This window comes from Megalops cyprinoides, chromosome 15 (assembly GCF_013368585.1).
Source record: "Megalops cyprinoides isolate fMegCyp1 chromosome 15, fMegCyp1.pri, whole genome shotgun sequence".
NCBI classification, from domain to species: domain Eukaryota; kingdom Metazoa; phylum Chordata; class Actinopteri; order Elopiformes; family Megalopidae; genus Megalops; species Megalops cyprinoides.
The window spans coordinates 14,355,708-14,376,675 of NC_050597.1; the positions used below are offsets into that span (position 1 = coordinate 14,355,708).

Below are 20,968 nucleotides of genomic sequence, written 5' to 3' on the forward strand. Positions count from 1 at the left end.
TTGTCAATATATGTTCAATAAAATGTGTAAACTCTCTGTGTATTGTTTTCATTTGCCTAAGTTGTGTTGAATAGTAAAAAAAAAAAAAAAAACTTAGAACTGAAAAACTTGTGGTTGTACAGTATAAAACAAAGTTCCCTATCTGGAATTGGCAGCATTCCAAATATGTGTTCAGCAATTTTGTCCGAAGGGGCGGTTATGACACCAGGGGAAGTTCCACCCCATGTTTGGAGATGTTTGCGCAGGGGCGCTGTCTGTCGAGAAACCTCTAGAAATGACTCCGGGGAGTATCTAAGTGCAGCGTCTAACGGAATTGTGAGTCTCCAGGGTAATACACGGATTGAACCGGTATGGCTCAGGCAAAGATACAGGCGAAAATGAATGAAGCCGGAAAGGCGAGCAAGTTCAGCAGAACCTTGTCAATGGCAGACCGTTCCGGACGGTTACTCGACAGATTGGATCAGCTGGAAATTAGGTAATGCTGCGGATATTTCGTTCATATGGTTAAAGTATCGCTGTTAATGAAATACTGAAAAGTCCGATCCATGGCAAAAAGTTGTTGAATGCAAACACACCAGTGTATAATTTGCACAATTCAACTCCATATAAGCCTATTCGTTGTTTTTCAGCGCACTATAGCTATAGAAATGAGGACTTGTTTAAAGTGTATAGCTCACGTGTTCGAAAGATGTGTAACAGGACGAGAGAACGAAAGCTGTTTTTGGAACGGTCAGCACGTGTAGTTCCAAATATAGATTTGTTGGCCGCTGTCTGATTTACGGGAATAAATTAAAGAACGTGTTTTGATTGATGGGAAATTATTAAAGAATGTTTAACTTTGAAGTTAAAAAGATAAACATGAGTTAATATGCAACACAAGTTAATATTCATTTACTTACTCTTTTACATTTTGATCTACAAAGTAATAATAGTGTGTTTTGTGATAGTGCCACTCCCAGCTATCAAGCCTGTTGCGCATTTATTGCCCGTATAATTCTGCTAAGTGCACTTGTTCATAGGGTGTGGGCGGTTTTTCAGTAATTTGGAGTTGGATTGCGTCCCTTTTTAGCAGTTGTCTATTTCTATGCAATCTCGCCTAGTTTACGTTGTGTCATATAGATCCCCACCTTCTCATGTTCTTGTGTAATGCACCATTCGATTACATCACAGGGTCGCTGTGGGCAAAGCCTGTTCTCCCTCTAATTAACCAGTACCTCTATACGCTGAAGAGTTCGAAATTAACAAGTTAATTTTTACGGCAATTCATTGAACAAACTGGCCAATACCATTAAATCTGTTATTTGTTGTAAAATAGCTGCATTATACGTCGTAACTTGCATGTTTTTTCCACAGGGTGGAAGCGTTGCGAGAAGCCGCAACTGCAATGGAACAGGAGAAGGAGAGTTTGCTGGAAATGATTCAATCAATAAAGAATAGTCAGGAAATGCGGAACATCAGTGATGGTATGTCTGAGGGCGAAACAGATGAATCTCCTGCAGGCATTTAATGCCTTTATTGAATAGGCAGTGTTTTGTAGTAATTACAATAAATTAAAAACATCTTTAAATGATCGACTTTATCAATAGGTTAATGAATCTGCCTGTCACTTTCTAAATTGTTCAACTACTCACATAAGACTTTTTCCACAGGAGAACGGGAGGAACTCACTTTAACTGCTGACCGTCTTTTGGGGCGTACCCTTACAGTAGAAGTTTCCGTGGAAACTATCCGAAACTCTCAACAGGAGGAGGCGCTGAGAAAAGCCACGTCTATCATTGACGAAATCGTGGCGAAAGTGCTGGACGACCTGGACGCCGCAAAGAAACGGCTGATGGCTCTGCACTCCGCGTGTGTCACCGATGCACCGCCTGTTCCCATCGATCAGAAATTCCAGAGTATAGTGATCAGCTGCGCTCTGGAGGACCAGAAGAAAATCAAGAGGAGGTTGGAGACTTTAATCAGGAATATGGATAACTCGGAAAAAACAATCAAGCTGATGGATCAGCAAAAAGTGGATGACTTAAACAGCGCCAATGGCAAATAATATTGTATTCGCGATGCTGATTTTCGCTGGAGACGTTACACACTTGATTCTACTGTAACCAAGGACTTTATTTGTACAGATTGCCACGACACCTAATCGCAGGAGTCAGCTGCCTGTACAGTGGCATTGCACAACCTCCAGTCTGGCTCAGTAAGGTTCTTCATTTATAGACCGCTCAACCTGCCCCCATCCCTCCTCGTTTCTATAGTATTAAATGAGGTCATCTTCAGTTATATAAGGAAATGTCTACAATATCTGATATCTGACATCAAATATACAGATATTTACACTGATAAATCAACTCCTTTTGTAATGCAGTATCAATATTGCTGTGAAGGGGCAAATCACTGATTCAATCAGCCAGGTGCGTTATCTTCTTCCATTTAGCATGATGTATGTTTTCACTATGTGCCTAGAAAGAGGTGGTCATAAGCTTTGTGTGCAGTGACCAAAGTGACATCTCCTTAAGGGCAGCTACAGTGAATTCAATTTCAGGGTTAATTGTGATACAGAGGTTAAACTCATGGTCTATGCCATTCCTTAAAATTTAGCTTTTGTGATAAAGTTGAGTAATACATACAATTTGGATATAACTTTACAATAATCACTGTATTGTCTTATGAATATATGCAACTTTTAGTTAAAATACTTGCAAGTTGGTCTTCCAAGTCCTGTAGTAGTGGGGTCCACACTAATACCTCCCCAGATATAATGTCAAGCTGATTCTGTGTAAACTAGTAATATGACATTTGAACTGAATACAAACACCAAATATATGCTTGAAACAGGCCTTATTCAAGGGAATTTATCCCACCTCCATGTTTACATAGTGTCATCCATTTTTATAGTTGGATATTCATTGAAGCAATTCAGGTTAAGTACCTTTCCCAAGGGTATAATGGAATTGCCCCTACCAAAGAACTTAACTTGTAACATTCTGGTACTAACTCCTTTAACACTTATACCACTTTATATTTAAAACACTGTGCTTATAAGGAAATGAATAACTGACAAAGTATGTGACTTGTTTTCCTGGTAAGAGTGTGAAAACACTGATGTATCCATACACTGTGAAGACACTAACCTAAATACTGTGTGAAAATACTCATCTATCCCACGCCTCACTAGGCTTCACTACATCTGCTGCATATACATAGCCTGTGTTGGCCATTTTCTGTATGCACCCAGTAATCTAGACAATGGCATGTCTCACTTTTCGTCACTTACTTGAGAAGGAGTGAAATACATCAGTACTGTAACAGGGTACTTGCCCAGGGCAAAGGAATTTCACTGCCCAGTGTGAAGTGATTTACTTGTGTCTGAGCAACAGGCCCAATACCACAACCTGAAAGTAAACATGACATACAGAAAGCTCTGTATGGTCTCAAGATGTTCTATATTTCTTCTGTATGAGAAATACTGTAATATCTAAGTTTGTTGTTGCACTGTCCTCAGTGGGACTATTGTTTATATCTAGATATTTAACCCAAAAGCACTGACAAATGGCTTTAAATCATATCTTCAGTATGTCCTGCTATGGGGAATTTTGGAATATCCTCACTTCTGATAAATGGTTTCATAAGATACTTATCTGATGCACTCACACACACAAACCACAAAAAACACAAGTATTGGTAAAAACACACACACAGAGACTATGTTGGTCCCTTAGTACCTTGCTATAACTGTAAAAGGTTTTAAAATGTTGTATATTTCATACAATAAAATGTGGACTATTGTTTTTTCTGGTGTGTTGTTTCAGGTGTTGAGGTTCCTCATTACCTCATGTAGTAAACATTTACCCTGGGTGTAAAATCCACCAAATGTTCTGCACATATCAAGAGAAGTGCTCAGAAATCTATACATTCTTTATTGATGTCTTACACAACCATCAAACAGACTGATGATACAAAGTAAGGTGCCAGATGGGACATCATGTGGCACACCTGGATGTATAGTAACTCGGTACAAACCTTATGTTTTATTAAATAATGAAAATAAAATCAAAGCAGCAACAGAAAGTAAAAAAATCTCCTCTCCTCCAACGGACTCTTCTGTATCCCCATATTTGAATGTTACGGATGAAAACCACTTTTAGCTCACAAAAGTGTTTGAGCATATACATCCAATAGGTGCCTGACATTCCTCCAAGTCCCTCTTAAAAAGTCAATACATGTCAGGAATGGGCCTATGTGAGAGAGAAAAGATAAGGCCAGATTCAACTTGTTAAACATATTACAAGTAATGAACAGAGCATTCAACTGTAATTTCTTCAGGAAATGGCATCAAAACCTTTGCCAGGAATGTACTGACATATGGACCGTGCAGGTATGTGTTTGGGGAAGCTATCAGTAGTCAAAAACCACCGTTATACAATGTTAAAAAGCATGAGGGGGAAAAGGCCAGGGCAATCAGCAGGCAAGGAGACACTTATACAATGATTAAAAAGGGAAGGGGGGAAAAAAGAGTAAGAAAGCCCTGTATAAAAAGTAAACATGAACAAGGCATTCTGGTATTGCATGGCAAATAGACCTTCATCTGCTCAGTTCTAAAAGCAAACAGAATTTCACACAATTACCCCACTCAGCAGATACTGAATACTAAGTAAGCATTCAAAGGACAGCAAACTGCCAGGACACAGACCTATAAAGCCCCTGAAGATTCTTTTGGAACGGTGCACTGCAGTTCAATCTTCACGAACACACAGTTTTTGGAAGAACAAACTGTTCCTTTAACAACCCCGTCCTGGAAATCCCTAAGCAGAAAACCTCTCACTTTTTCCAGCCTCTCCCTGAATCCAAGCAGTCTGTCCGCATATATATCCAAAGAAAAAGCATCACAGGGACAGATGCAATTTTGCAATGTCACCAGTTTTGGTGGACCACCTCTGGATCTAACCGTGGCTTTGCTCCCCCTGGTATATATAACACACAGTCTACCATACTCATCATCTGACAAGGTATTAAATATCACCTTTCATTCAAGCCTCATGACTGTCAGTGGCTGCAGCTGAGCTGGGCCAAAACATTATTCCCTGCTGGTTTTTACCATAACCCAAAAATCAGACTCATTGCTGAACATTTCCATGCTTAACATGCAGATTATGTCATAAAGGCCTTTATATCTCTTGTGATCTGAAGCACCTCTCGTAACACCATCATAGAGAAACGGCTTGAAGTCATCACTGCCTGCACTGCTAGTGTGGTCCAGTAAGAACTTTATCCTGGCTGCCATAAACTATGCGAATGAAAAATGAAAGGGCTTCGTTTTCAAACATGCATGCATTTGTCCCCCCCAAATGTTGTCCTTCTGGTTGGACTGTTCAGTCGTACGTGTCATAAATGCTAAAACTCACTGTCTTTTTGGTTATATGGGACATGGATGGAATATCCTCACTCAAGCACAAAAATGTACAGAGAACTTCAGAATACGTCTTTCAGGGGGGTTTCATCAGTGCGTTAATTTTTTCAATGTAACCTACTAACTATGGATCCACAGAATAATCCCATGCAAAATACCAGCATTTTTCCTACCAATTTATATGTATGACTTTAATGATAATGGGGACAGACAAATGGCCGTATTCTGGCCTTTTGTTTACACCAATTTACAGCTATTTGTCCTGTTCCAAATCAAGTAGACCAGTTGGATTAGCCAATAACTAAACTCCAACTAAGCTCTTCGGACCTCCATGTCCGTAGGGTGGGTAGTACAAGTATTATGCTGCGTGATTTCGCTAAGCTTTCATCATAATTTGTAAGTAAATTTGGATAATTGCTTCCAGTTAGTTACACTTGAATTGCAGAAATATTATTTCATCAATACTCTGTGCACATCACATCTGGATTAAGGCAATTTTGGAACAATTTCCTTATGGAATGCAAAGGGCCTCCTCTCAGCCTTTTAGTGCCATTTGTCTCTGTTGTCATTGGGATTTCTGTGGGCACTGCCTGCACCAATTCAACAGCATTTCTAAGTGAATGCAGCTATACTTTCCTGACAACACTGTATTTGATTTTTTTTCCAATTAATAAATGTGTGGCTGTAAAAAAATGCAATGGCAAAGAGGATGCTATGATCATGTATTGTCAATGTTAAGGAAGCCTTCTGAACACAACGTTCAAAGTAGAGGAAAGAGTCCACCCAAGGTATTCAGTGCAATATACGTGTTCAACACAGGATCTACCAAGTACTGAATATGTCTCAGCTCTTACCCTCCTTCTGAAACAATCACCAAGAGAAGATTCATCATCGTTTGAAAGCACAGAGAATATTACAATGATAAGATGTTCCATACTTAGAGCCAAACTAAAGAGAATCTAGGGTTGTTCACTGAAAAAACATACTAGAGAGAAGGAATGAGACTGAATATTCAATTATTCACATCATCTAATTTATGAATTGATCTGCATTGAAATACCTGTAAATGATAAAAAATTAAGAAAAGAATCTATAATTATCTCTCATCAATATTCTCGTAGAGCACAAGAACCCTCATTAAAATAACACGGATATTCATAGATATACATTCTCCTGCCTGAAAGCATAACTGAAATGAATTTTTCTACAATGGTCTCAAAAAGTTTGGTTCAAATAATTGATTATTCAGTCTCAGGAACAATAGAATATTAGAATTAAACTGATCAAATCAACTTAATGTAAATGCACATTCCTACTTAAAATTAATTTATACATAAATCTAACTGGGCCTTAGATAGCTACAGGAAATCCTTAAGTAGTTGAAAATAAAACCCCAGGAAAGTGACTGGTTGGATGTAATAATCACATACCAGGCAGACAGTACGCCCAGCCAAACCTCTTCCCTGTGCTAAACATTTTCAGAGAACAAGCCTAGGAGTTTCATAAAACAGCAAAGGTTTAAAAGAGCATGTATTACATTCAGACATCCTGTTAGTTCAGCATTCAACATGTTGTACTGACTAGTACCACAATGAAAAATAAAACCATGAAAATGAAAGCACAACAGTAACTTAATAAAACATTAAAAAAGCAATCCGTAAACACAATTCTGATGCAAACGCTTAAGTAGTGAGAAGGAAGCCTATTATAAACACCATGTTTACTCAAGTGGCATTGATGTCAGTGTAGTGTTTTCAACACCTGTTGTCCAGGTGAGAGAAAAGCTGAAATTGTGCAGGATTAAAACTACACTAATTTAAAATCAATGTAAGGATTGTACCATTCACAGGATACACAACATTTACCAAGGTAGTGTTACATAATATAATTCTGCATGTTCTGACACCTTTGAGAGCTGCTGGATTGAACCCATCTGGGTCAAGGGACAGAAATCTGAAATTTATATTTACGTACCATTCAAAGAACATACTGGATTAAACAAATATACATTCAGGCGATTATTAAACTGCTACATATTTCATAAAACTGGTGTCCTTGAAAAATTAACCGCTGTCCCTACAATTATATATATGTAGCACTACCTGCCAATCTGCTGAATAAATATTGTGTCTTAAAATGGTTAAAAGCAAGGTATTAAGTTGAAATCAATTTGGCACAATACGAACTCTAAAATTTGATTTCAGGCAGTTAGTTGTCTGCCTATACCCACTAAACACTGTCAAGTTATATAAAAATATCCGAGAAAAGTTTTTAAGATTACATACATATATCTTACTTTTTATTCAGACATATATTGAAGCATGTTCCATTAATTTTAAGGAAAAAATAGTACCAAATAATTTGCAGCCTATATCTCTACCAATAAAAACATATTGCACAGATGAACAGTAAAATGCACAAATGGTAATTTGATAAAATCGCATATGTACATATACAAATATGCTGATAAACCAGCACAACATCATTCTGCTCTGGACCAATAGAAAGTATGCTAATTTCATATCACTTATGGAATGCCTGAATGAAAAGAAATGAAATGTGCACGCAATTCAGACACCATGATTTTACAACTTAGGCTGTCCTACCAGACATAGCCACCGGGGGGAGTCAGGAAGTGAGTTTTCAAACCAATCATATTAGGTAGTCTTGTATCAATAGCTTCAAAACTAAGGACCATTCACAAAGATCAAAGACAGCGCAGGGCCTCCACAGCCAAATGCAGAACTCAAGGACAAGGGTGGCAAAGACCATTTACATCAGGCAAGGGAAAAAAACGCATTCTCAGACCATTCTTGGGCTGGTTATATTCAGGAAGATATGACATCACAGCAATCACCCACACACACATTCCTGATTGGATGGGCTGCTGAGTTCTGCAAATGGCTGTTTGACCTTTGCATTTTGTGAGTGCACCCGGAGTCACGTATCTCTCAGCCAGTCAGGATTCATTCACTCTGAAACTGACCAGTCTCCACACACAGTCATTTTACAACAGGCTGCAGCTGCTGAAAGGGGTTTTGCTCCTCTTGGTCCTCTGTCTGTTTGGTCGCAGGCTGATGACCTCACAGCCATTCACGCCGGAGTTCTGGCTGGAATGGCTGCCACCGGCAGTGTTAAACACACCTGCCAGTGCAAAGGAGAGAGGGATGTAAATGACTACTTCAGTTAGACTAAACATGAGGATCGCGCACATTCTTCACCGCCAGTGCCGTTTAATTTATGACTCCCTTTTCATGAACACTGCAGCTTCTTGAGCACTGCTTTTCTAATTCTCATATAGCATTGACCAAGGTCGAAATAAAGTAATATTATTTTGCCCATGAATCGCTCATACCGAAGATCGTTGTTCAACCACTCGATCCATCGATCATGTCAATAAAGCAATATCGTTCTGCTTACTAGATATTTCTCCATCATTCCTGAACACGAGTGCCTTCCTATGTTCACGCTCATCCGTTGTGTGAGAACAGTGATTCAGCTAATCTCCCTATGCAGCTTTGAGTTTTACCCTCAGAACACACAAGTAATGCGTGCAAGAGAGCAGAGATGCTGTCCAACAACTCAAAAACTATATTCACTCATTCTTAACACTTTAAAACAATCAAACAAGATTTGACAAAATGATCAAAGCAAAATGGTTCCTCTTCCCTGCATGGGCACACAAACATACCGATTTTATTGCTGGTTGTGTGCACCACCTCTGGCTCCTCAGCACTCTGCAGCTTGAGTCTCTGCAGGTATTTTTCAGCCAGGTACTTGAAAACTGAGTAAAGAAATGAAGAGAAGAAGTTTTATTGACAAGAACTGCTTTTACTGGACACTGTTTTGCAGGATTGATCATAACATGAAAATATGCACAAGTACGTGAGCTGTAACATTGTCATGTTTAATCTACTTCATGTATTCTGGCCCTGTGCAAAATTTAAAACACGGTTAGAAATGCACTCGTAGCAAGTATTTTATGTTCCTCTTGAGTGCAAATCCTACCACAAACTACTCAAAACTGACTCAATTCCCATATTCAAATACCAGCTAAACATGAGATTTGAGTCAGACTTAGGCAGGCTGTGTTAAGATCTGTGTAAAGCCTTGAGGGCTTTCACAAGACTAAAATGACTCAAAACCTCTGCCTTCGTAAATGTGCGGAACTTGCTAAATGTGCTCGGTATTTACTTATCATTAAACCAGCTGTCTATCCAAGCTGAGCAAAATGACAGTGTTTACAAAGTAAAACACAAAAGAGCTTAATCCCTGAAAGCAGCCTTAATTATAGACATGTCATTACAGACATTTACAGTCATGCTGCAAATCACAGCTACAGAAGTCTAATGACGTGATCTCTCAATCCAGCCCACCTTCATTAACATTAAGGTCCTCCTTCACTGAAGCACGGTAGAATCTCAGCTTCAGCTTCTTTGCCAGGCCCTCTGCTTCCTCGCTATAAAGTCATAAAGAAGAGACAAAACATCCTTATTACGAATTCAAAATCTGCATGTGTGAGGGCTCTCCGCAGAGCTCTAGCCCTTCAGGAGAGAAGTTGCCCAATCTGGCTGTAGTGGGTGAAGCCATGCTGTGAGTGCCTCGTGACAATGGAAAAATACTACAATGTCAACTGTACTGTACTCTCTAAACTAAGATCTTGTACTCTGCAATGTCAAGTTTTACCTTCCTCATACAATACCTAATTTCCAGGAGTCTCACTGGCCACCTCTGCTTGTCCAGAAACGCGACAGATGGAGGGTCTTACTTTTTTATCACCGTTTCATCCAGGAGGTCGATTTTGTTCTGCACCAGCACGGTGGGGATGTCTCCGACCTCCGCCTCCACCTTCTCTCTCCAGCTGACGATGGCCTCGAAGGATTCACGGTCAGTGGTGGAGAAGACCAGCACACAGGCCTGGGCGCCTACAGGTAAAAAGCATGCAATCAGCACAGCTCTGCTGATCAAAGGTAGCACTGCTCAGCCTACAGCTCAGTTACACTTATCAGCCCCAGTTTCCGCCTCAGATTCTCCACTTAATGGCTCTTACTTTGTAAATCCACCTTGATTCCATAAGAGTGCCTGCTAAGTGACAAATGTAGTGTAATTTAAGCAGACACATGATTGCATTCCTGGAACAAGATTAGAGCTTACCATTTTCTTGCATTTTTGTTGTAGAAGAAATCCTGCTTAAGAACACTGGCTGTTGTTTCTCTAGGCACACTGACCAGCCAGTGTCAATAAAGTTCAAACTGTAGTAGACAAACACTATCCACTTTGGACAGCTGGTAGGCACAGACAAACATATTCCTAGAGCACAATACGATGCAGTGCAGAACCCACAAGAGCCCATCTTAGGATACTGGCCACTCCTTTCCACAGAAAATCACGCAGTGGTAGGTTCAATGATTCAGATTTCATAGCCTGGGACTAGTGACTTTGCAGAAAGTGCTGCTGACAGCTTCTTCCAGTTGTTGTGTTGTTTGATATCCTTGTTTGGAAACTGACTCTTTAACGAATCCCCAAGGCGCTCAATTTCAGATCACAAACCCCAAGGGGAGGGATTTCCGAGACACCCTGCGTATTAGGTTTGTGGTTTCAAGGGAATTACAATTACACTGCCATTTGTTCAAAACAAAGCTGTTTGTGCAGAACTCGGGAGGAGGTGCACGGATCCACATGCAGAAATGGACTATGATACATCAATGCCATCAAGCCTGAGCCATGATTCTGCAACTCAGGCCCAGTAAAAATGTAAAAATTTAGATGTTATGCTGTTAATAAACATTGATCTGTAGTTCCCTTCCTGGATTGCATTCAAACACGACCTGATGTAGAGCTGCTTGGTTCTGCATGTGGTACTCAAGCCAAACTGCCCTGCCTGAAGCCCTATCCAGCTGCCGTGCTGTAGAGGAGCCATCCCCACAGGGCCTCACCTCGGTAATATGCCTTGGTAATGGCATCAAACTCCTCTTGGCCCGCCGTGTCCCACAGCATCAATCTGACGTCCTCATCGTTTACTCTGGAGCAATATGAGAAGCAGAAAAAAAAGAGGGGAATTAAAGTTTTGAGACACCACAAAATACTAAGTAAGACATCAGTGTTTATATTATTAATTTTTGTATATATTTATTTACTATTCAGGTTCCTGACCAATTGCAGAGTGGCTGACAGTGGTGTGACCAGGAGACTGTGGCCAACCTACTCATCTCTATTCCCAGTGGAGTGAAGCCAATTTGTTTGACTGCTTGGGGATCCTGGTCAGTGTAGGTTTAGAGCCTGGGTCATGGGGCTCAGCCTGTGCTCAGGGCATTTGCCCAGCTGACGGAGCCACTTTGTACCCCCAACAGGTCAAATTTCACATAAAACCCTCCAAAAAACCATGAAACCAAGTATCATGATTGATTTAAAAAAATATATATGTATTTCATGGAGCCAAGCATCAGCAATTAACTAAGCAGGACACCACAATTTCAACAACTATCTCTTAATTACATAATGTCACCTATATTTTGGGTCATTCTCTATGGTAACTATGTACGCAAGCAAAGACTCAGAGATGACAGGATGAATTAGCGTTAAAGTGGTCATGTAAACCTGGCATTTAGCCCACAACCTAACCTTTCACACCTTTTTCTGTTAGACTGGAGTCTGTAAGTATCAGCTCTGAACTGGAGAGATGCACAAACTGAGTATTTAATGAGATATAATGAATCAGGACTGTTACTCAGCAACAAGGCTGCCCAACAATTAAAATGTGATTATAGAGGCCCACAAAACTATGATTGACAGTGTGTGTGAGTGTGCAGAAAACCCTTGCTTCACATTTAACCTGATGGCGCAGTTCCACTATTACATTATTTTGGGAATACCCCTGTAAATTGTGTAAATACAACCACACACTGTGAATATTGCAATCTGTTTGATCCAATGACCCTTACACTCTGTACCTCCCTTTTACACTTTTATCTGCTAATGGCATAATGACATACTCCCCATTTATGTAGTGGCTCAGCTTGCTGGATGGGGCCATGAAGTTCCTCATTTGGTTTACATCCTGACATCTCAATAGATAGAGGACATATCAAAATGATGTAGATCAACAACCGAATGGAACTAAATCAGCAAATGAATGAGGATGAAAAGGATCACTACTGACAGGCCTTCTTTACCGGCAGAGAACAAAACACTTACTTGTGATTCTGAGGCTAATGCACCCTTTTAGGCTAGAACCTTGTTACTTTCTGGAAGATTGCTACTTACTGTCATTAGTTATTTGTAACTTGTTTTTAATTTAACTTTCTACAAAGTCAAAAACATAAAATTAAACCAAACAGAGATTGTGTTTTAAGTGCCGGACATTTACAAGCTGCATTTCACATGGGCCAATTCAGCTTTCACAACACAGCTACCCTCTGTGAACTTCCTGCTCTATCCCGTCCAGTTGGGAGGTTTGATGAGTTCTTCTCTGGCATTTCCCAACAGTAACTCTGCTCCATCACGCAACTCTGCTTTCAGAATTCCTCAAAGCACAGAACAGCAGCGCTGGAACAAAGCCATTTTTCCTCACTTTCCTAGGCTTTGGGCCCTGTAAGTACTCATCAGCTGCACCTGTCAAATTCTCTCATGCATTTTGCTCTCTGAATTCCAGGGCTCTCATTTGTCAACCATGTATACACACAATTTATTCTTGTACTGTGTGCATGACTATATTTACAGACAGTGTGCAATGTACAAAAAAATAAAATCTCCTGAGAATATTCCTTGCTTCAAGCAAACTGCAGACCACATAGAATCATTTTCTTGTGGCAGAATGATGGTACTGTAGGGGAGAAGCATCTTATCCTTTAGGATACTGACAGGTGAAACTTTAGAGGGTCTGGTTCAGTCCTCCCTTCACCATTAATCCTCATCCTTCAGCTACCACTATTAACTGGAATGAACTTGAAAACTGACGATCTACCAGTCAGGATTGCATCATATTTAGACCTCCGAAATTCAGTTCGAAAAGCCTATCCTTTGGTCTGATTACTGCCCTGGGACATTTACCCAAACATACAGAGCTACCTTCCCCTGCGCCCCTTTCTGAGTGTTGAATTAAATGCCTGGAGGTGGTAATTAGCACTGGAAGCTATCCAGCCAGCCATGCTAAACTCACACTGACCTGATCAACCTGTCACTGCTATGCACTTCAGATAAATCAGTGGAAGATAACAGGAAGTTAGCATGTTATAGCACAGCTCTCCTTCTGCCTGCTTGGCTTGTCTTCCTCTGAGGCATAAACGCTGGTGCACTACGGAAGTGGATGTGCCTAGAGGCCATTAGCGCCCCCAAGGACCAACATGACATCTGGGCTTTCGAAGACGACTCCTTGTGCTTTTCCCATCTCTGACACAGTGAGCAAGCATTTTCCCTGTCCCTTACAATAAGAATGATGTTATGTTACATAAAGACACACTGACACTGATAAAGATTGTATTCACTTTAATTTCCTGTGCTGGAGGAGAATACTACGCTTACTTGACACATACTGATAAAAGCAGATGTAAAAGTAGATCCAATTTGGAGCTCAGAAATAAGGACAGTAAGCTACGCTACACTGCTATTAGTATACTAACTGAGACGCACAGATAATAGGCACATAAATTGGAATTGCACATTACTGTTAAACTGATGACTGAAATTGAATGCTGACACTGGATGGACACCATGGCATGTGGAAAGCACTGATCAAAGGCCCCTGATTATACAACAGAGAATACTTTACACAATAAGCAGCACAGGGTGACAAAAAACAGAACACTTCAGAAGGAAACTGGACAGGGTAATTGATCTGTGTCTGTGTTTCAGGAATAAGGGCCATACACATTACTCAGCCTTGATAGTATGGATGGCACAGTGAGTATTGAAATAAAAGTCTTATAGTATCACATGAAATGATGACATATATTTATATTGTATTCGTTTAGCAAATAGCGTTTGAAGACTAAGATTGCACTGCCTTGAATCTTGGGATGCAAATGGTTTTGGCCACCATTTGAACAGATGAGTGAAGCATAACCTTTCAAAAGGCTCAAATACAAAAGGCAAAGGTCAAACATGAAAGGTTTCAGATGAGTGGAGGGGTGTCTCCAACCAACTAGCAAGCTGAAATGAGCAATGTAGTGTCCGGGTGGAAGGAAAATCTGGAGAGACTATGGGTCACTGAAGAACTACCACTGGGCTCTCTGATCATACTAGTCCCTTTTCGTTCGGCTGATACTTACACAATCTGACGCTCCAGGAAGTCCACGCCGATGGTCTTCTTGTAATCCCTGGTGAAGATTCCCTTGCAGTAACGCTGGATCATGCTGGATTTGCCCACAGCTCCATTGCCCACTACCACCACCTTGATGGCCACTTCCATGTCCTCCTCCAACATGGCTGCAGATGATTCCGGGTTCTCCTTGCAGTGCTGGTCCAATTAGTTCTAGGATCACTGCGACACTACCTGTGACTGAAGCACAACAAAGACAGCCTTTTTTCCTGATCAAAATAAAAGTGTTTTGTGCAAGCATCTTCAGAGAATAAATATATTTAAATTGAATACATATTTAAGGCTTATTTTGATATTCCCAAATATCATATGGGCAAAATACAGCCCATAATGGACTTCCTGTTGGCCCTTTGATGATTAATGAACAGTAACAAACCTGTTCACATGTATAAAAAATTTTAACTACTTATAACTCCTGTGTAACATTATTTAGAATGTTCAGGACACTGGTGCCTTGAGTAAATACAATCATCTGTTTTTCTTTTGGAGATATGCACTGTTATTTCCAAGAATTTACCTGGTGCATTTTCTCAACTACAAATTTTAGACACTGAATTTGAATTGAATTTGATCTAGGTGTGTACTTGTAATTAATCTATTTTTCCTCTGGATTGTTTTCTGATAGGGAATTCTGTCTTCACCTTAGACCTCAGCTCTCACAAAGTGGATTAGTCTCAATGGCCTTTACTGTAATAATAACTCAAACAACTCAACACTTGCCAGTGCTGCTACTTGTTGCAACAGGACTACTGCCTTTGCAGGTGACTGAAATAATGCTGTGCCTTTAAATGATGACTTCAGTAACTTCTTTCCAGGTTGTCTGGATGTGCAAAAATTATTTCATACTTCAATATTCAGCCTCCCCCAAGACTGAATGTATGACTAACTCCACTTTCTTTCCAACTATTACATATGAACCACCATTTCATTCAATAACTTGCTGAAAGTGAGATCTGTATTCACTCATTTTCAGAAAATGAATTTATGAATAATGCGGTTTTATGTATGGGTCTTACGTTTTACTTCATGAATACCAATGAGAATGATCCAGATTTTTTTCCATTTTCTGTTCATCAGCAAGCATTTGAATATTGATCCAAGTATTTGATTAGCAATCCCTTGTTTGAATAACCAAACATTTAGTCTCATCCAAATTATTACACAACATATTGCGCAAATCTCTAACATCAATTCCCACGGCCATTATTTTCCAATGCTGAGGCTGAAGATTTGCAATTTTAACTCCTTTGGCATTTTAGCATTAGCACTAGCACAGCAAATTATTGGATTAACTATGCAGACGGGTAAAAAAAAACAGATTTTTGACTGTACTGACCCTTAACCAGTATAAAATGAAGCTCTAATTATCACAGTCATCTGTGATAACAGCAAACATCCCATTCCGAGAGGATTCCTCATCTGCAACATTTTCCTTTAGACACTATGTTTGCATACTATCATAGTAACCAATGAAGTCCTGTATCAGAAATAACTGACACTGCTGTATAAGCAATAAAATATAATTTATGGGGATGGCAAAGATACCAATAAACTTCCAAGACATACTGAGCCCGTTTTACAGCCGGATGTAAACACCAGCCAGGCCATCCCATTGTCCCTCTAAAGCAGACGTGCAGCAGAGCGGGTGATGGGGTTTAGTCCTTATCCCCCCCTCCTCATGACTAATGAGACAGTCACTGCCCGTGCTGCCAACACTTTCCATTATCTGGGGGCTGGAGGGGAACCTGGGGGCGAGGCTGTCCTACTGTGGTTTCCTGCGCTGAGGTCATGCTGTTCCAGATGGCTGTGTTGACTCCTGAGTTAGCTCAACGAGCCTGAAAGCATTATGGGCCGCGTGTCTTTCGTACACACTTCAGTGGAGAGAGAGATGCTACCTGGAAATCCTACCACCATGCACAATCAAATCCATCTGTGCACATACCTCTTTTCCACCATAAAGCAGTAAGGAGGCTGGCTTGATAGAGAATATAGCAGGGTACAGGCCACCCCTGACTTCAAAGTCTGAGTCTTTTTCCTCTTTCCTACTGCAGAGGTGGAACCAGGCTAACTCACTGATTACGGGTTCCAGATTATTTTCCATTATTTTGTTTTGCTGAGCTGAACAACTGTGTCATTTCAGCTCCACCTGGCATTCATTGAGATGCATACAGAAGCCTGACTGCCCTGACTGTAATTTAAAGTTATTACAAAAATATGAAAAGACCATAAAAAAAGCACAAAGAAGAGCGAGACTGGTCCCTGGTCTTAAGCAAAAAAAATTTACAAGGAATGAATGCAAACTCTTCAGTCTCAGTTAAAAGATTGAGGGGGATCTGAAAAAGCACTCAAAATATGAAAAAGGATTAAGATTAATATTATATATATATATATGAAATATAACAACCTTTAATTTAAAACACTGATTTTTTTAATCAAATAACAAGTCATGATAAGTTTTGTGATTACAATGTAACCTGCATAATATCCCTCTGTAGTGCAAAATAGTGATATTTAACTGGGTATTATTTTAACAGGTCTTCACTATTATCCAATGGTGCAGTTATGTGGGACAACAAGGAACAGTATTTTAACCACCCTTAAAATGTATTTTACAGCTCATTAAAAAACAAAAAAATAAAAAATTGTATTTTATTGTCAACCTGTGCTACTACTACAGTATTACATGGAAATATTCTCTATTCCAAATGTAATGCTCTTGTACAGGGCGGGCACAATGCCCTGGAGATACCAGCTCACTAAACTTCAGTAACCAAACACTGATGCCAAGTCTGTGACCTCAGCTGTTGATCAAAATGGTTAACAACCTTATGTTCCACACTCAGGTCAATGCTAATAAATCAGCAGTCTCTGTAGACAAAACAAAGCTAATTTGGAATTCCTCCACAGAGAATACAGAGAGAGAGACCAAGCTCAGGCTGTGGAAAGAGAGCCTCATTCTCACAGACTGGGTTCCAGACAAAGCGCCCCCCAAACACATACACGCGCATGCGCACACACACACAGACACACGCACGCACAAACACACACACAAACACACACACACAGACTTCAACTCTCATGAACAATAACCAAATACAGCACCTGATGCAACCTGACAGCTCACAAAGTATATCCACTGCATTCAACAGTCTGCCATCTCCTGAAGTCCAGAAAAGATGACATCTGCTCTGAATAATTCCATCCCAACCTCTCCTGCTCTTCTTAGGTGATGAAACAAACCGTTTGACTACAGCTTCCTTGAAGCATAAATGCATTAAGCACCACTTCTCAATGGTTGCTTCACTCCATGCTGTTCCACAGGACAGACAAATCCCCTTGTATTTGGCTATCCATTTTTCAGGCTATGGGGAAGTTGTGTGTGATTCAGGAAAAAAAAAACTCTCCTAAAATGGAAATGTAAGGTTCTGACATATTCATTGCTCATATCCTGTACATTACTGATTTAGATCTCTGAACTGCGTGTGGTTCTTAAAGGAATTCACAGTACTGGCAAACAACCAGACTAGATGGTGTCAGTGCACCATTAATCCTCAAAGCCATGCCATGTTTAGCAAACACATGGCTAAACCCAGGCTTACAGCCACCTCTGTTGATTGAGTGAGTCTTACAGTGAACTTAAGTCAAATCAGGTTAAGTTGCAGATGAATACTTTCCTCTGGAGATATACACGCACTGTGATTTGCCCGAAAGGGCTCTGGGATACACCTCACAAAACACGAATGAGAAAAAAAGAACAAAGGAAAGTTTGAACAAAGGAAAGTTTGAACAAAGGAAAGTTCAAATTCTGGCTGGACCACTGCTGCCGTTCCTCTAAACATGGCACTCAAACTGAATTGCTTAAGTTTAGTATCTAGCTGTATAAAAATGATATACGAGGTGTAAGCTAATCAAGTCACCCTGCATAAATGTTTGATAAGCAGACCAATAACAAAAATAATGTAACAAACAGTCATAAGAGGAGGTAAAATCACTGGTCTATTGCTGAATGAAAAAGATAAGTAACACTGGTCGGAAATAAACAATCCTGAAGAACTGTCAGCATCCAACAGAAAAATAATTGCGTATTGTTCATGTATTAGCCATGTCAGTGCACTGATAAAGTGACAACACTCACCCTATTAGCACAAGGTCTCTTCTGTCCATGTGTTATGAAACCTCATTTCAAATGGCAACACAAAAATAACCCTACCACAATGGATACCTTGCTCAAACAGGTGCGCTTGAGGTTTTTTTTTTTTGAAGGTCACTGCTGCTGACATGGTACTAGGCAACAGGTAACCAAGAAATTCTGCTCCAGCTAAAACTGGAGAGGGGAGGGGGAAAGGGCAGCAATGTTGTAAAAGTTGATCTCAGTCTAACACAGATGAAACTGAAAAGTGCTTCTGCAGATCAACAAGTTTATTGCTTGTTACCCATTTGGCTTGTCTATTTTCAGAGTAAAACCGTTTATTTTATCTCAGCCTATTTTATTAAGTAATAATAATCTCTGTTAATATTTAAAAGGGCTACGTTACTGAGTTCAGGAAAATTTATTTTAATACTTACTTGTTGATTTGTTTGCCACACAACAAAACAAATGTTAAAGAAAACGTTACTCTACAGTAAGTACATTAAGGGTAAACAACAAGCAAATTCGTACATAAAAATGCCGCTTTTGGACATACAAAACAGAGTGACTTGTCACAGAGTGAAACCTATCACCACCAACGGCCTGTGGATACTCATCTAAACTGCCAAAAAGACGTTGCCACATGGGATATGTGGATATTTGTGCCATCCACATCCCCAAAAGGCCAAATATAGCTAACCAAGTTCGAGCTGAAAACAAGCAGCTGGCCAGCTAGCTAGCCAACAGCTAATCAATAATGACTGCGAAAATCTCCATCACTGTAAATCAACGTGCATAACAAACCTTACTCCAAAGCACAGTGTTCCTGGCATTACAAATAAATAATGTAACATTTACCAGCTAACGTGGCGGGCTACACATTTTTATCCTACCGCTTGCTATCTAATCAGGAATCAATCGCGGGTGCCACTTGTTGTACCCTGAGAGCATCTCGCTGGATAGCAAGCTAATGTCAGCTAATAAATGCGGCTAAAAGGTAGACTATAACGTTACCTAACCAGCCAGCCAACCTAAAGCTAACTGCACAGTGCAGCGATAATAGCTAGTAAAGAGCTGCAACCGCAACATAAGGTTTGGCAGCGTCGCGGCTGTAAGTGCTAAAAAACACATCTAATTAGCTATGCTACCTAAGCTAATAAAATACAACGGGAGCAAGAAAATGTTGGCAGACGGTGTGAATGCTTTGCCGACCTTACCTGCGTCCAGTTACCATGTCTGGTTCGTTCAGCTGCAACACCCTGTGACAAATTTGAAATTGAGCAACTGATGTCTCCGCTTTCACGTCTGTTTTCAGGTCAGTTCGATCTGACCACCAAACTCTAACGTGGTTTGGTAGCAAGCTAAGCACACAACTTTGCGACTGAAACGCAAACGTAGATTTTGCTTCAGAGGGTGATATGCAAAGTGGGGCCTTTGCAATAGATAACTACCGTTAGCTGGCTAGCTAACCAACGTTACCCATCCCTTAGCCACCCTTGGCAACTAGGATTGCTAGAATATCATCAATCATTCAAACACAACTAACGCAAACAGTTGCAACATTGCAGTGGACGCACAACAATAAAATACAACTGTATCCCGTTGGATTGTGTTCCACCCTTTCACGATCTGAAATATTTGGATAGACTGAATGTAGCCAAGCTAGCTAACTATCTTCACTCGATTTCTTTGGTCGGTCTTGTTGCTAGCCTCACTCTCCCTTCGCAGTCGGTTGCTATAAACGCTGTTGGTTTCCGGTGGTAAACAGGGTACACAGCCAGTGCCACCAAATGCTGACTCTGAATCAGCTGAATCCTATGAACCAAATCCTTTCGATTTAGATTCGTGCCGTATTAGCTGACTCTGATTCAGCGCATTGCAAACTTTCTCAGAATCTGGGGCGCGCTAAACACATCATAAAGGAAGTGACTTCACAATTTTCCCTGGCACCCCCTCCCCCCAAACTTCATACTTTGGGAGAAGGGAACCTAATGAAATGCAAGATCTAAAGCTAACCCTTTCTATTCCACCGTATTGTATGCCTTAATACTGGTAATCAATGCATTGATTGGGTAGTTAAATTAATCCCCCTATTATTTAAGTGCCAATGATTATAGGC

General features: G+C 40.3%; 2 protein-coding genes across 2 annotated transcripts; one reads left to right on the top strand and one right to left on the bottom strand.

Moving 5' to 3' along the window:
- The first annotated feature begins 281 nt into the window (after positions 1-281).
- bag2 (BCL2 associated athanogene 2) lies at positions 282-2,289 on the top strand. The gene is made up of 3 exons (XM_036547389.1): positions 282-475; positions 1,354-1,463; positions 1,650-2,289. The coding sequence occupies exons 1-3, from the start codon at positions 351-353 to the stop codon at positions 2,042-2,044; spliced, it is 630 nt and encodes a 209-aa protein (XP_036403282.1). The 5' UTR covers positions 282-350; the 3' UTR covers positions 2,045-2,289.
- A 5,484-nt stretch (positions 2,290-7,773) lies between these two features.
- Positions 7,774-20,748, bottom strand: rab23 (RAB23, member RAS oncogene family). The gene is made up of 7 exons (XM_036546770.1): positions 20,067-20,748; positions 14,671-14,900; positions 11,341-11,426; positions 10,173-10,329; positions 9,781-9,863; positions 9,096-9,188; positions 7,774-8,548 (listed from the first exon to the last, which is right to left on the bottom strand). The coding sequence occupies exons 2-7, from the start codon at positions 14,823-14,825 to the stop codon at positions 8,412-8,414; spliced, it is 711 nt and encodes a 236-aa protein (XP_036402663.1). The 5' UTR covers positions 14,826-14,900; positions 20,067-20,748; the 3' UTR covers positions 7,774-8,411.
- Between the last annotated feature and the right edge of the window lie 220 nt (positions 20,749-20,968).

Excerpts from the sequence above, each read along its gene's own strand:
- bag2 (XM_036547389.1), top strand. The coding sequence starts at position 351 with ATGGCTCAGGCAAAGATACAGGCGAAAATGAATGAAGCCGGAAAGGCG. Across the intron at positions 476-1,353 it reads TTGGATCAGCTGGAAATTAG|GGTGGAAGCGTTGCGAGAAG; the intron begins GTAATGCTGCGG and ends TTTTTTCCACAG. Across the intron at positions 1,464-1,649 it reads AATGCGGAACATCAGTGATG|GAGAACGGGAGGAACTCACT; the intron begins GTATGTCTGAGG and ends CTTTTTCCACAG.
- rab23 (XM_036546770.1), bottom strand. The coding sequence starts at position 14,825 with ATGTTGGAGGAGGACATGGAAGTGGCCATCAAGGTGGTGGTAGTGGGC. Across the intron at positions 10,330-11,340 it reads TACCAAGGCATATTACCGAG|GCGCCCAGGCCTGTGTGCTG; the intron begins GTGAGGCCCTGT and ends TTTTACCTGTAG. Across the intron at positions 9,864-10,172 it reads GATGAAACGGTGATAAAAAA|CGAGGAAGCAGAGGGCCTGG; the intron begins GTAAGACCCTCC and ends ATGACTTTATAG.